Source organism: Lissotriton vulgaris, chromosome 9 (assembly GCF_964263255.1).
Source record: "Lissotriton vulgaris chromosome 9, aLisVul1.2, whole genome shotgun sequence".
NCBI classification, from domain to species: Eukaryota; Metazoa; Chordata; class Amphibia; order Caudata; family Salamandridae; genus Lissotriton; species Lissotriton vulgaris.
In genome coordinates this window covers 325,309,311-325,324,785 of record NC_141697.1, presented here as the reverse complement: position 1 = coordinate 325,324,785, position 15,475 = coordinate 325,309,311, and the positions used below count along the sequence as shown (strand labels likewise).

At 44.1% G+C, this 15,475-nt stretch overlaps 1 protein-coding gene across 1 annotated transcript in view; it reads left to right on the top strand.

Moving 5' to 3' along the window:
- Positions 1-15,475, top strand: part of EML5 (EMAP like 5) — a 1,453,541-nt gene that overhangs the window by 1,289,588 nt on the left and 148,478 nt on the right. The window contains exon 37 of the mRNA XM_086936634.1: positions 9,631-9,803. Within this exon, the coding sequence (XP_086792760.1) occupies positions 9,631-9,803 (173 nt within the window). The remainder of the gene's footprint in view (positions 1-9,630; positions 9,804-15,475) is intronic.

Genomic DNA, 15,475 nt, shown 5'->3' with positions numbered 1-15,475 from the left:
TTCTGTGCAACACTAGCCAACCCTTTGGATTCAATCTGGATATATTATATGACGAATTTTGTAAAAAAGTTTGGAACTCTCTAATTGAAAAATCAATATTATTACTCCAACCAGAATATTCTTCCCAATCAGGTATGGCAGGAGAATTGAATTTTTTAGAAGTAGCCAATCCAAAGCATGTGGTTTGAAAAATCGTGGAATTTAAAAACAACATATGATTTGGGATGAGACATGCTCGGTTCAAAGCCTCAGTGTCTTGTACCTGCCAACTTTTAGAACCCCAAACGTATTTAAGGTCAATTTTTTCCTTCCACAACTCGTAGCCTTCTACAGCCAACTCGTCTAGAAAGGACTTCGAATATAATAATTTATCATTGGTAAGTCTAGCCTTGGACATGGACTTCTGTGTCAATTTATAATAAAAATACTCGGGATTGGACTGAATAAAGTCGGTAAAATAAGCTTACTTTTTCAAAAAAGTACTTGAACTGCCTCGTAAAGGAGCCGGGCAATGCTACCACTGTGTATAATTTACAGCACTCCTTCTGGAACTTGTTTTATGCAGATAATGGTTGCCAAAATGTTGGAAGCAAAATAATTCACCATAATTAGCAGATTCTAAATGCAAATCTTCAGCATCAAAGGCAGCATAATATTTCAAATCAGAAAACAATGCTCCTTGTAGAGGAAGAGGTGTAAATCCAGCCAAAACAGGCCAACTAGCGCCTGGAATGGACAAAGGACCTAACCTCGGAGCGGTCAAAGAATGGGGGAGGGCGCCTCCAAACCAAACTCTATGCTGCCAAACATCAATAGGTACTTCCTGTGCCCTGTACGGCGTATATACATTCAGTACAGGAGAGGGAGTGTAAGTGTGGAACACACCAGAAGTGCCGTCCACAGCTGGAAACGTCACCCACGAATAAAAGATTTCATATGGGTAAGCTGTCTCCGCACTCACCACCATTATCACCGCTATGCCGTCCACTGTGACATTGTAATTCAGCAAAGGATTGCGCACCGCAATGCGACTATGCTGCAGAATGTCCACAGCAGCCATGACGGCACAGAAATACAGAAGGACAAAGTAAACTTTGTAGCACAACTGGGTAGTAATTCAAGGAAACCGATTAGTAAGAATCAAGCTTGAAAAGGACCTATTTCACAAACAGGTAGGTTTTTCCAACACCACCGTTTTCCTGAAACAACAGTGAAGGGAGTAAGGAATGAATGATATACTACTCAAGTGTCTTGATATAAGACCACCAACGTATGGGCACCATGTAGCAGGGATTCCATTCTCCTACAGAACTGTGCATAGAGATTTGGAACCTCAGTTAATTTGGATGGCCCAAAACTCACCTTAGTACCTAAAATCCCCTTACCGAGCTAGCTACAGTGTCTCATTGGTAATAAACTCCCAATGTTTAGACAAACCAGAACATGATCTTAGAATACCTCCGGTCACGTGGAACACATAGACACTCTTTCGTTACATAATCATTTCAAACCAGAACGTGGAGTAAATGAGGACTTATTTGAAATATTTATTTACAAATGCTGGGTTCTCAAACGCAGTATCTTAGATAATACAAGCAAACATATTATAAGAAGCAAAGTTATCAGCATAGTGACTAGTCCATAAAATGCAAAAGGTGACAACATGCTAAAATGTTGAAATGAATAGGAGTTAACACCTAATTCTCACCCTCCCTAACTAGCATATTATATTATATCTAAGAAGGTCTCTTTGGGCTTTAGCAGGGCGACCCCATACCTCAATCTCTCAGTGGGAGAGGATCGCATCATCTTCCACCAGCTCTCTGCATGCGAAGCACCATCAAGTATGTTTTTGTGTTCTTAGCAAAGCAATATAAAACGCGCCTAAAGCCAGATTTGGCAGCAGCTGCAGTTATGTTATGTCTAGGGAAGTGCGAAGATCAGACCTTACAATAACACCGTGTTTACTTATCCTTCAAGGCTTCAGCACTCACTGTACAGACATCGTTATGCTAAGCAATGTTATCAGAGCAATAACATATTATTCTCGTGTAAATCACAACGCTGTTCTAGGCTGAAAGCTAAAGCAACAATAATGTGTCGTGTGCAGACGCAGCAAAAGGTAAAATGGCGTTTAAACATTTAATAAACTCATGCTAACTTAACACGGTATATAGATAAGCAGTAACTATATGACAATGTTGGAGTTAGCTCTCAGCACATGGAAGATATATATATTTTTTTTATCTTCTTCAAACTGTCATGAACGCCAGTGATTTCATTAAACCTTTTTACACAGAAGTGATGGATTACGTACACCTTATGCAGCATAATTTGCATGGGACACTTTTTACATTGTAAACAAGCTGTTGTGCACTCACCTGGTCCCAACCGGGGACAAGATAGTGGAGCCGATGCCGGACCTTCTACCCTTCTCCGGACTCAGCTAGATGAAAGGACCAGACTCCTCAATCATGCACTGCCCCAGGTGGCAAGGGAGGTTGAGATCAAATAAGAAGAGACATGCAGTATTGGATCAGCTCAGTGGCTGTGCGGCACTGCGTAACAGGATTTGGCACTCTTAAGACTTTCGGTGTTTGTGAGGTAGATATGCACTGGACCAGAACCTTGTGTTGTGTGAAGATGCAATACACTGGAAATAACAAGAGGAGGTAGTTACCATCAGTGAAAAATAAACCTCATTATACAATAACCATACTTTGACTTCATTAACGTACACTTACAGGCTTCATTCAGAAACACGGCATGAAAGCAGAATAGCCAAATTAACAGACTGGAGTTTCTGGCACTTCCTAGAATCAACTCGAAATACAGATTGGAGTTTCTGGCACACCCGAGGATCAAAACGAAACACAGATTGGAGTTTCTTGCACTCCCAAGTATCAACTTGAAATACAGATCTCTGTATTAAACTTGTACATATATATCTAGCACTCTTATATGCTTTGTCTTGCCACAACTGTTCATCAGAGAAACACAGGCGTATTTATTTCTTGCACTATTATAGTTGAAGTACCATGTTCGCAAGAAATGTCCTGGAGCATGAAAACACCTGAAGTGCTTGAAGAAATCACTGGGATGGCCTGGAAATAATGTCTAAAGTATTGAAGGTGCTGATATCTCACTAACCTGATATCAAGTACTTAGCCCTGTCTTCTAGTTAGTCAGAAGTTCGAAGAAGATCTAGAGGCCTTGACACAGGGAGCCGCAGGAGAACAGGGGTGCAGTGCTGGAAGCAGAGATGACGGAGACATTAACGGAGCTGGGACCCCGGGAACCACTGGTTCAGCTTCTCAATTCTGGCTGATTCTGCAGGTGAGTGGAACGGGTGAGACGTGTCCAAGCAGGGAGTGAGGTCAAGGCACCATTCGGGTTTGGGTGCAGCCTATATACCCAGTCAGAACACCAATGTTTGTAGCTGGCTAATGTGGAGCACGTAGTTAACTGGAAGGTTCTCAATGACCCCTGCAGGGAACACGTGGTAGTACAATGGTTTGGCATTTTAGGAAGGGCAGGTGCAACCGGACGGATGGAACAAATTAACCAGGGAACTAATGCATCTCTTTCACCCAAATGTGTAGAATGGAAAACTATACCAAGGCCCTTGTAACAGCGGGTGCTGGGTACACTATTGGTTAATGTGTTCTGGGGGAAGGCTTGCCAGAGACTTAAGTGCAATGGAACCTAGGGCTCTGTGGAATATCAGTCATGGTATCATAGCCAGCCATTAAACACCACAAGGGTAATGAAACCTGGGCCCTGCGCACTAGACCCACTCCACAGAGGGCGCAGGAGGGGGTTGGTGACACATGCCAATTGACTTCAGCAAGCGTAAGGGGCCAGATGTACGAATAGGAACTTTTCAAATAGTGGCTGCTGGTGGCGCATCTGCCTGTCATTTTACAATCTAACCTACATCCTAAAAGGGTTGCATCACAAAATTTCCATATCTAGGAGGACACAGAACGACCCGCCCAATAAAAACGAATTAGGCATGACACTATGTCTGACCGCTTGTGATTGGCTACCAGTGCAGAGATGGTGGCACTCCATTTGAATTCCATAATTGGAAAAAAAATGTAATAGGCCATTTCCCTCAAAGAATGCTGCTTTAAAAAATGTTTCTTATTTGGCAATAAATTGGGTATGGCAGCAGTTGTGACCAGTGGACACCAGAAAGTTCTAGACACAGTGGCATTCAAAGACTTTGTGCCCCAGCAGCAAGTCCGGGACATTCAAGATGTCATCCTGATGTTTCAAGCTCAGTCGTGGGCTCCAGCCCACACGGTTCAGATGTTTCCTGGCCTCAGGGTGTCCTGTATCCTTCTTCTGCCTCATGCCCATTGGCACATGGGGACTCTACAGCGAATGGCACATGGGGACTCTACAGCTAATCCTCCACCTTCCGTGGGCTCTGGACTGGGGCAACAGTCATGTGTCAGATAAGGCGACCCGAGACTTTGAATAGCAGGTGAAGAATGCCTATCTACTGTGCAGAATGCTATTCTCCCTAGCCCATCCAGAGCTCACAGTGGTTATAGATGCACTGACTCTGGACTGGGAGGGCTATCAAGACAAGTTGGGCATCAGAAACCTCTAGTCTTCTTTGGATGCTATCCAACTAGCTTTAAAGACCTTTGTGTCCCATCAAGTGCAGCTCTGTGCAAGTTCTGATGGACAACATGACTGTCATGTAGTACTGCAACAAGCAGGGTGGTGTGGGGTCGAGGGTGATGTGCCAAAAAGACTGCAACACTTGCTGGACCTTCAGGGGAAGCTTGCTGATTGTCAACCATCTGGGAGAATGAACACCACGACGGACAAAGTCAGCAGTCCACATTTAGTAAACCACAAGGGGCATCTAGACCCCAATCTATTTCAGTGGGGTGTGTCTTGGGTAGATCTGTTCGCTATCACTGAGAAAAGCCATTATCAAGCCTTTTGCATTCTAGAGCTTCTGCCTCAACGCTCCCTGGGAAATACATTATGCATTTTGAGGGGCTTTGGTCTCCTCTGTGTGGTCCCACTTCTGTTGCTTCTTCCCTGAGAGAATTCTGAAGAAGGTCAGGAGAGACCCAGCTCAGGTCATCCTGATAATCTTGGACTGGGCTCAGATAGTTTGGTTCCTCTTCTGAATCTCCACAACCTACACCTCCGGGTGTGGATATTGAGTGGATTTGACTTAGAAGTAGAGGTGGTGGATGTCATCTTAGTGGCGTGCTATTCACCTACGAAGTCAATCTACTTTGGATGTTTGTGGCCTTGTGCAAGGTTTGTTGGGTCTATCTGATGCAAGCTAAACTTACTGATATACTTCTACCTGTCCTGTCTTTGGTAGAGCAAGACCTTGCCTTGGACACTGTTATAGGTTATTTGTCAGTCCTCTATGCTTTGGTACGTTTTCCTTATCAGCCCCAACAGTGTGTTATCACTTGGCATGCTTTTTATGACAGGGCTTACATATGCTTCCTCCTTTACCTTTAGTTGTGCCTCATTGGGACTGTAACTTGGTTTTTTATTAATGTGCATGCCTTTCAAGCCTGTGCACAGATGTTCATTGAGAGTTCAGACCTGTATGATTCTCTCCTTCATTGCAATTACTTCTGTGTCAGTGAACTGCAGGCATTGTCAGTGCAACCAACACATAGCACCTTTTTTACAGGTAAGTTGGTGCTGTGGACCAGGGCGTCCTTTCTGCCAAATGTGGTTTTACCCTTCCATGTGAAGCAGCCTATGAAGCTCCCCGCTTTCTTTCTCGCCGAGATCCCTTTAATGAGGAGGAAAGGCTTCACCTTTTGCATCTATTGAACTAAGGTGCACAGAGTGGATAGACAACACTGTGGGGATTTCTGGTACAGGGAATAGGCAGACAGTTTAGAAACTCACCACGCCCTGATGAATTGTTGTCTTCATAAGAGTTTTAAGTCTTTACAGTGAAAGAGCTTTATCTGAGGTCCTTCAATCGCAATCAACTGAGCTAAATCAGCCACTACAGCGTTAGTCATGGCTGTGCTAGTCCTGGTCATCTGGCAGGCAGCTACATGGGCGCCCGTCCACACCTCCACTAGGACTAGGCATTACTGTCTTGATTTGCAAAAACTGCAGGACTTGCTCCTGCAGGTGTTCTTCATATGAAGTTCACTCCTAAGACCTCCCCCTCAACCAACCACCCCACACCATCTGAAATATACTGTGATGTTATGTATCTATCGCCCTCCTGGTTCATTTAACCTGTTACAGCAACAAGCGTTAACTACCACCCTGACCAATATCGCCATATCCCATCAAAAGTTACTTATTATTGGGGACTTTAATCTTTGGCGTAATGGTACACTTGACTCTGCTCTTGAAAACCTTTTTCAAACCTGTATCAGCTGTGGTCTCTGACAACTGGTGTTTACAGCCACCCACAAAGCTGGCCACCTTTTGGATATGGTCTTTGCGGGACCAGATTTGGTGGTTATGGGAGACACCCTGCCAATGGATTGGACAGACCACTCCTTAGTTAAATTCTTCCTATATAAGAAACTGGATTCACATAAGGTACCGGCCCCAACTAGAGAAATCAAATGTAGAGATTGGAAAGCGCTTTCACGACTACACTCTTCTGGCGAACTGTTCCATCTCGATTCGCTTTTTGATGTAAACAAGGGTGCGGATGAAAACTATAATTCCTTTTACACCAGTATTTCATCGGTCGTTGACTCAAGTGCTCCTCTAGAAAATCGCATCTTTAGAGGTAGAGGTTCTGCTCCTTGGTTCAACGACGATCTCAAAACAGCTAAACTGGATTGTAAACAAACAGAGAGGAAATGGAGACGTGATTATAATGAATCCTCAAAAGAAATATGGAAAACTAAGATCCTTGTCTATAAAAATCTTATTAAAAAATCTAAAGCGGACTACTACTCCTCTTTGATATGTAATACCACCAATAATGCCAGGAGTATCTTTAACATCTTAAACAGCGTTACCAATCCGGATGCCTGCAAGAATGTGATTGTCCCTTCCCAAGACCTGTGTGACAATCTTGCCATATTTTTTAAAGAAAAAATCGATTTGATTCTTAAAGATTTGGACATTCCCCTTGACAGTGACGCCCCCCAGGAACCTGGTCCTGTCCCATCGGTTAACCTGGCACCCAATTCGGCTTTGGCTCTGGATAGATCTTTGCCCAAGTTCTTGCCGCTCACTTTTGAAAAATTCTCTAATATAGCGAGTGGAATTGTTTCCGGCTCGCCTTTGGACCCAGTCCCCCCAAAAATCTGGAAGGAATTTGCAGACGAGCTTTTTCCTTCACTCCATCTCGTCTGCAATCAATCCCTGGTGACTGGCACCGTCCCTGCTCACTGGAAACGGGCGTTAGTCTCCCCCCTGCTAAAAAAACCTTAGTTGGATCCTGAGTGTTCAAAAAACTACCGGCCCATCTCACTGCTGCCGTTTCCCGCCAAGATTGTTGAGCGGGTGGTTAGCAATACTCTTTCCACCCACCTGGAACAATTTCTCCTTCTTGACGAGGATCAATTCGGCTTTCGGCCGGCCCATGGGACCGAGACTGCTCTCATCACCGTCATGGATGAACTTCAAAGGCGTGCAGACAGAAATCAGGCTTCTTTTTTGATCCTGCTCGATATGTCTGCCGCCTTTGACACAGTTAATCATAAGATCTTGCTGAGGCGGCTGTTTGAGGCAGGGGTGAGAGACTCGGCTCTGAACTGGTTCCATTCTTTTCTGCAGGACAGGCAGCAGGCGGTTTCAATGCCTCCTTTTCAATCTCCTTTTTCCCCGGTCCAGCATGGTGTGCCTCAGGGCTCTGCCATCAGCCCTATTCTTTTTAATGTTTACCTTAGGCCACTAGTCTCGCTTATTAAAGGATTCGGCATTCGAATTGTTAATTATGCCGATGACACGCAGATGATCCTCTCCTTGGAAGGAGAGGAGTCCATCTCTGTGGAGGTCCTTCATAACTGCTTAAGGACCACGGCAAGCTGGTTAAAGGCAAACTCGCTTCAGTTTAATGCCGGGAAAACTGAAGTGCTCTTCAGTGCTGGAACAAGGATCCCTCGACCGTTTCCCAACAATTTCTGGGCCCCGGAATCCGGCTCCATCGTTCGGCCTGCGGACTCTGTCCGCAACCTAGGAGTCATGCTGAACCACTGGCTCAGTATGGACACTCACGTACAGAAAACATCGGCCGGCTGTTTTGCCATCCTTCGCTCACTCAGGAAGGTTCTGCCCTCTTACCCCCCCAGGCCCGTGCACAAGTGGTTAGATGTACCATCCTGAGCAGGTTGGACTACTGTAACGCCCTCCTGCTCGGGTCCCCTGAGTATCTACTGGACAGACTCCAAAGGGTCCAATCTGCGGCGGCGAAATTGGCGTTGGGACTGCCTAGGAGATCTCATGGACCTTTCGCCCTGGCAAAATTACATTGGCTTCCTCTTAGACAGAGGATTCAATTTAAAGCCCTCTGTATAGTGTTCAGGGCTCTCCACGGATGCGGTCCAGCCCCTTTAAGGTCCAAGTTTGTCTGGTACACTCCCTCCAGACACCTTCGTTCATCGGATGCTAAACTGGTAGTCGTTTCTAGATTTAGGAAGGTCAGAGCTGGTGGTAGATCCTTTCAGGTGACTGCCGCCAGACTCTGGAACACTCTCCCCCTCGAGATTAGGGCCACTAATGAACTTTTGCAGTTTAGGAAAAAGGTAAAAACCTGGCTTTTCCCTGGCTAACCTCTCTTCACTGGTTTGCTCTACTGCTTCTGTCTCTATCTGGGTTTGGATTCTACTAGCGCCAGGATGCCTGTAATGGTGACAGTCGCGCTTTACAAGTTCTTAAAATAAATAAATAATAAATAAATAAATTGAAATAGTGAGGAATCTGCATTTAAGAAGTACCCATCTGAACAAAAAGTTACTTACCTTCGATAACACTTTTTCTGGTGGATACTCTAACCACAGACCAGTCGCCCTGCTTCCCATTCTGTGGAGTAGACTTCTAGATCTTAAGAAGGCCCCTTGTCAGTTTTTGCACGCTGTAACAGTTCTCAATCTGCTACGATCTGAGCCTAAGGGTGTTGAATGCTTGATGGTAAATGGATGTCAGCATGCAGGAGTGGCATCTATATATGGCTCTGCGTCCACACTTTCAGAAATATGGCGAGGATTTTGTTGAGTTCGATGGCACTACCTTTTGGCACACAGAGGCCATTAATGAAAGGTTTCTGGATCCAATCTGGCATCTGATGTGAAAAGGCTGCAGTTTGTAGAGTATCCATCTGAAAGAAAGTTACCATAGGTAAGTATTTGCTAATTTTCATGTATTTCATCTAAGAAACCTTGAAAATATGATTCTACATCATGTTGAATTCGAAACCCCTTTTGTTTAAATGAAGCAAAAATATTACATTTTGACAAAACACTTATCCTTGGCACCTGAAACACTTTATCTTTGGTTAAACAGAATGTGATGCTTACAAACTGGTCAAACTTACAAATATTGTGTCTCTCTCAAGGGAGACTATATAGAGTGTGTTCAACTCAGGAGATTCTAAAATGACTGTTACCAAATTAATGACTTGTACCCTTTTTCTCTTATATTGTTTCACAGAAGATGGTAAACAAAGTCAATTTAGGTCATGCTGCCCGGACAGTGTGCTACAGCCCTGAAGGGGACATGGTGGCAATTGGTATGAAAAATGGGGAATTCATTATCCTGATGGTGACTTCTCTAAAAATATGGGGGAAGAAACGTGACCGCAGGGCAGCTATTCATGATATCAGGTGAGTGACAAGCCTCAGCAATGTAATTTATTTAGAATAAACATTCCTCTTCACAGAGGATTCTCCTTATACAGTCATATCCACACTCTTGTCATCTAAATCGAGATCACACACAGATTGGTGATTGAGCCACACTATAATCATCATCTGAGTTCAATTCATACTGTATATGTGAGTGAGGGCTACTACAATTATCATTTGAGGCTAGATCAGATGGTATATGGGACTGGCATGTGGGATATGCTACAATCTTTGTCTGAGCCATATCACATGAGATAGGCATGTGAGATATGCTACAATCTTTGAGTCTAGATCACATGTACTGAGCTACATGAGTGAAACATACTACAACCATTATCATCTAAGTGCAGATCACAAAGAATAGGCAAGTGACCAATACAATGGTTATCATCCATGTTGCATGCAGTATATGAGCGCTATGCTAAATAGGCCCTAGCTTTCTGCTGGTTACATCCACATCAGTGGTATAATCACAAACTGCTCCCAAGCATAACAAATAGGTAACTAGCCAACTTACCAGATCAGTGGTACATTAGAAAGTATTCAGAGTCAGTACTTATTGCTAGATCAAGACAAACATGAACACTGAAGTTCCTTCCTTAGAGAAAGATGAGGGAGCCTTAAAGTAACTACAAACTGTTTTAGGAAGGGCATCCTCATCTTTATCATTGTGCCATGTATGAGAAGACAAAGGTGAATCCATGGTACACCAAAAGTCATGTTAAAATATTTACAAAGATCCAAAACTAAAAACATGTTATTAAGCATTAGCAAGTCATATCTGTGCCTCAGATCACAGCCCTTATTTTCTAAAGATACACTCGCCGAAAACCATTTTCCATCAACTCTCATACACACACTCTAACCTGTATAAATCAATCGTTTACAACCTAGAATCAGGGCACATTTTTAAGGGTATGTAGATTTTGTATTACGAACATCTATTTTCTGATTCAGTAAATTCACACAGTAAGCCTCAATATCTTACCTTCATGCATAGCAGACACAACTAAAACAGATCTCTTCAAGATCAATCTGAAAAACCAATGTTTGCAGTGTTTTTCAATTATAACATATATAAGGTATACGTCTCCGGTGTGCCAATACGTCATGATGTCTGCGGGTACGGTGAAGGCGGTCACTTGCCTCTACGGCAGACTAATCAACGAGGGGCTGGCCCCCCTCACCACTTTGAGGACCCGTTGGGAGGAGGACATAGGTAAGGAGATCCCAGAGACGACCTGGTCCCAACTCGTGCGACGAGCCTGGAAGGGCACGCGTCACGCCCGATTTCAGCTGGTCCACTACTATGTACTCCATAGGGCATATCTGACCCCGGCGAAAATCAAACAGTATTTTGCTACGGACACTGCGGACTGCCCCAGGTGCCAGGCGCCGGAGGCAGACCTCCTCCACATGTTGTGGTCCTGCCCGGGATTGTCCTCATACTGGACGGAAGTGGGGAAGACCCTGGAGGAGGTAACAGGGAGGTCCTTATTGGTTGATGCGGCAGTGGGACTCCTCCACTGGTTTCCACATACCCCCAAAAACAAAATTACTAGCAAATTCATTGATTTGGGGCTTCTCCTTGCAAAACGAGAGGTGACCAGGAACTGGAAGGCACGGGTTGGTCCGACGGGGGGCCGATGGCACAGCGAACTCTTGAAATGGGCAGCGGGAGAAAGCACGCTGAGGTATCAGTTAGCTAGGAGACAGCATAACGAGAAGGCGCAGGAAGCAGCGCTGGAATGGGAGACATTAGTACAGGCCCTAAGGGATTATTGCGCCCCCAGCGACTCCGAAAGTGAGGAAGCTGCTCGCCCGAGTCCCGATAGGCGATTACACCTTTCAGATCTGTTACTCTCCTCGTGGGTCCTCTCACTAATCCTATTGCGGTTGTTGCCGTGCACTGATGGCGGGGTGGGGGGGGGGTTAATTCGGTTTACAGTGTTTTGAGGGAGGGGTTTTCTTTTGGTTTTGTGGGCTTGTTTAGAAAAGCAGATGACGGACAGTGGATCATCCGGACCAGCTTCAACTTCCTGTTGAGCCCCCCTCAGATTTTGCCGCCGGACCATTGGGCTGTGGGCTGAATGGCTGTGTATGGGTACATATTGCTGGGGGACGGAGGGTTGCATTTCACTGATTTTGTTTGATCTATAATGCTGGTCAAGTATGTAACAATTTGCTAATTCCTGCAATAAAAATATATTTAAAAAAAAAAAAACATATATAAGGTATTCATAAATCTCCTTTCAACCGTCTGATAACTGACCACTAAAAGCTGTCTTCTACAATTGATCTTTAACACTGCAGAAGACTATTGATTATGCCTTTAGTGAACATTCATGGATATTGCAGAACACTCCCTTCTAAGGGTGACCATTTAACCAAAAGTAGAGAATTGTTAGTGTACTTGATATTTATCCCTGATAAGGATTTTCATCCATTTAGACTTCCTCATCCTTTGTTAGCAACAGCACTGTCGCCATCCACTCCATTCACATTGTCTGGAAAGTCTCTGCAGTCTTTTCTAAGAAAGCTCACCTCCTCCCTTACAACCATAATTCATACCCCTTCTCTGAAGGAAGTACTTAACTTAGGGTGTCTCCATTTTAGGCAATAGATGTCTATACTACCCTGGTGTTCTCATCACCATGGCTACCAGACTCAGTAACAAAATGTTTACTATTTTCCCAGAATACTGAAAGGAGATCCACCTTTTTTTTTTTCATAACCAAAGGAGATCCACCTTTTAAACTTCATTTCTTTACCTTCTGTGTAACACCTTGGCTGCGGCTGGAATTCCGCGCTGGTGCTGAACATTCCGATAGCGGGGGTGGTCCTGACGGCTCCCGGCCGTCAGGTGCACACGCCCACCGTGGCTCATGGCGGCCAGGAGCCGTCATGAGCACCGAAGGGGTTAAGACACGGCTCTTTACTCTGAGGTAATCTCCCTGAAAAAAGCTAGGAATACCAGAAGATCTCAGATGGTCATTTCTGAAGGATAAAGCTTCCCACAGATTTCTCGCATTATGAATATCCTCCAGGTGCCAGACTATGTCTGGAAAACTTTTTCTCCAGCAGTAGCTCTTCAGCATCACCAGGTGGCAGCCAATGGCTCTATCCATGACTCTTCCCACCATGTCTGACAAAACTGAGGTATATTAGGCACCAGTAGTTGTGCTGGCATCAATTGGTGTTTTCTCACACTTCATCCACATGGCCCAGTGAGCTCTATGTGTTTTTACCCAGGAACTTACTCAGCTTTTAACAGCAGCGGTATAATGACTGTCATAGATGCTTCAAGAAGATGTATTTGTTGATTTTACATGGCATACGCCTGTGGAGTCTTGGATCTAGTCATGATCACTCAGCCTGTGAATCGCATCCAAAGATCTTAGGGATGAGTAGGTCAAACTACTTTTGGCCATAGCGCACAGGGACATGACAAAGCTTTAAGTCTCTGCTTCTGCAGCATTGGATTTTTTACAGATTCACATGTTTCGATCATCCCTGTTGTGAAACTGGGAGTCGTACTTTAGTCATAGAGAGCAGTACAATGTTAAACTTACCTTGGAAATCTTTAAACATGGTCACATTAGTAACCTGTTCACATAATTTGAAAAGGCCCAAACTGTAGTTTGTCAATGGTACTGGTTCCATTAGTGGTATTGATGCTGACAATTTGGGTCTTGGAACCAGTTCCACAGGTATTTTCTTCTTTCGTGTCGCACGTTCACAGGTAGGTTTGTCAAAAGGTTTGCAGAGATTTTCTTGGTCAAAACCACCACCTCAAAAGCCAGACCGATTCCCTGGCATATTTCTTTAAAACGTTCTTCAGAGGTTCCTTAGAAGGTGATGCCTTTGGAGAGTGTTCTTAATAAGAATTAATTCTTATTAGGGCTTCTGTAAATGTTTTTGAGAAACAGTCAGATTTTTCACCAGAAAATTGAATATGCTTACCATTTGACTCTGAAACTATTGCAAAAGCCTACCCTTCCTGTCTTAAGTATTTATGTGAAAAAATATGATCGATTTAAACAAAAAATGCAGTCCTTGTGAGGATCTTCTGTGTACAGTCTCTTTCTCCCAAGGGTTCCAGGTGGTCTGAAGAGGCATTATTTTAGAAGAATTAGACACAACCGGTTCAGTCAGGATTTAAGACCCCCAGGAGTAGGATATTTTTCCCAAAATGACAGAAGTGGTGGAAGTAGAAACTCTAACTTATCTGCATAATTCAGAGCAGAGCTCAGGGTACTGCCTTCACACACGACGAGCAGTAGAAATGTGTGGCACAGTGGCCTCTGGCAGGAGTGGTATTCTTTGTGCTTGGGCCTGATTATAGTTTGTGTCTTTAGAATTGATATGAATAAGCTACTAATGTGACCATTTCATTACTTTCTATGACTACCATAGAACTTCCAGGTTGACGGCGGAGTTGATTCAAACTTATGAATCTACCAAGGATACCAACACTGGAGAACTGCAGATATAGATAAGTAAATTTTTCTTCAATTGAGTCTTCCAACAGGGAATGATCTCCTAAATGATCTTCCTACAAAAAACACAAACCGTGCCAAAGGAAGGAGAAATGCTTTTGTTCCTCAAGGAAATGGCACCCCTCATCAGGTAGTTCAGAGTAATGATGACATTTCTCAACATCATATCTAGCCTTTTAAATGCTTAAAATCCTGATGGAAAAAGGTGAAGTCTTAATTTTCAACTCCATTGTTCAACTCCAGGCATAACCTTGCAGCCAGCCGTGCTGCATTTATTCAGGGCAGCTCTGATACCTTCTAGGTCATTTACCATGGGTGAGGGTGCTCCTGCAGGTTTGGCGAATTTGGTGACTCAGACCCCAACAGCCTCCTTTTTTGTACCTCCCCCGGATCATGCCCTATCACCAGAGAAGACAAGGATGATCCTCAGGATGCTGTCCCCTGATCAATCACTGCGACCTACGATTCCATCTTCAGTCACTTTCAGCTCGCCCATCATAGGCTTTAAAGTGAGCTGGAATCCTCCTAGTGGCAAAGGAGAACGTTGAGACATGTTTTGTCGATGAGCCCTTGGCAGAACATCTTCATTGGACCAAGAGGTTGGCCCACATGGAAGAAATAACTGGTTCTCACTCTGATGCCCTTGCTATGCCTGATAAGGCATGTGACTGTACAGAGTATGATGACTCAGAAGATGAACCTCCTTATTGAAGGCTTATACCTTGGTTTACAAAATGCAAGTTGTCTGGAAACTACTCCAGAAGGGGATACCTTTTACCACTCTGGACTTCCTTCAGAAGACGTTTTTTAATTCACTGAGGTGGTTCAAAAAGGAGAAAGAGTAATTAGGACTCTCTCTACCCTCGGAGTAGGAAAAACCTACATTTTGACAGATATTTTGTAATCCTCTCCAGTTGCATTGCTTTGGCTTTCCTTTAATGGGGCTTTCATTGAATTTGTTCTGGCTGATTGGGAAACCCCTTTTTGGGCCCAGAAATCTACAAACAAATCGCCAGATGGCACAGGCCTACTTTGTATGACTCAGAGACCTTATTGTCACATCCTTCACCAGAATGTTTGGCGATACAAGCATTGTATATGAATGCCTTTGCCATGGTCCTACCATACTGAGAGTCTAAAAAACTGACCTCA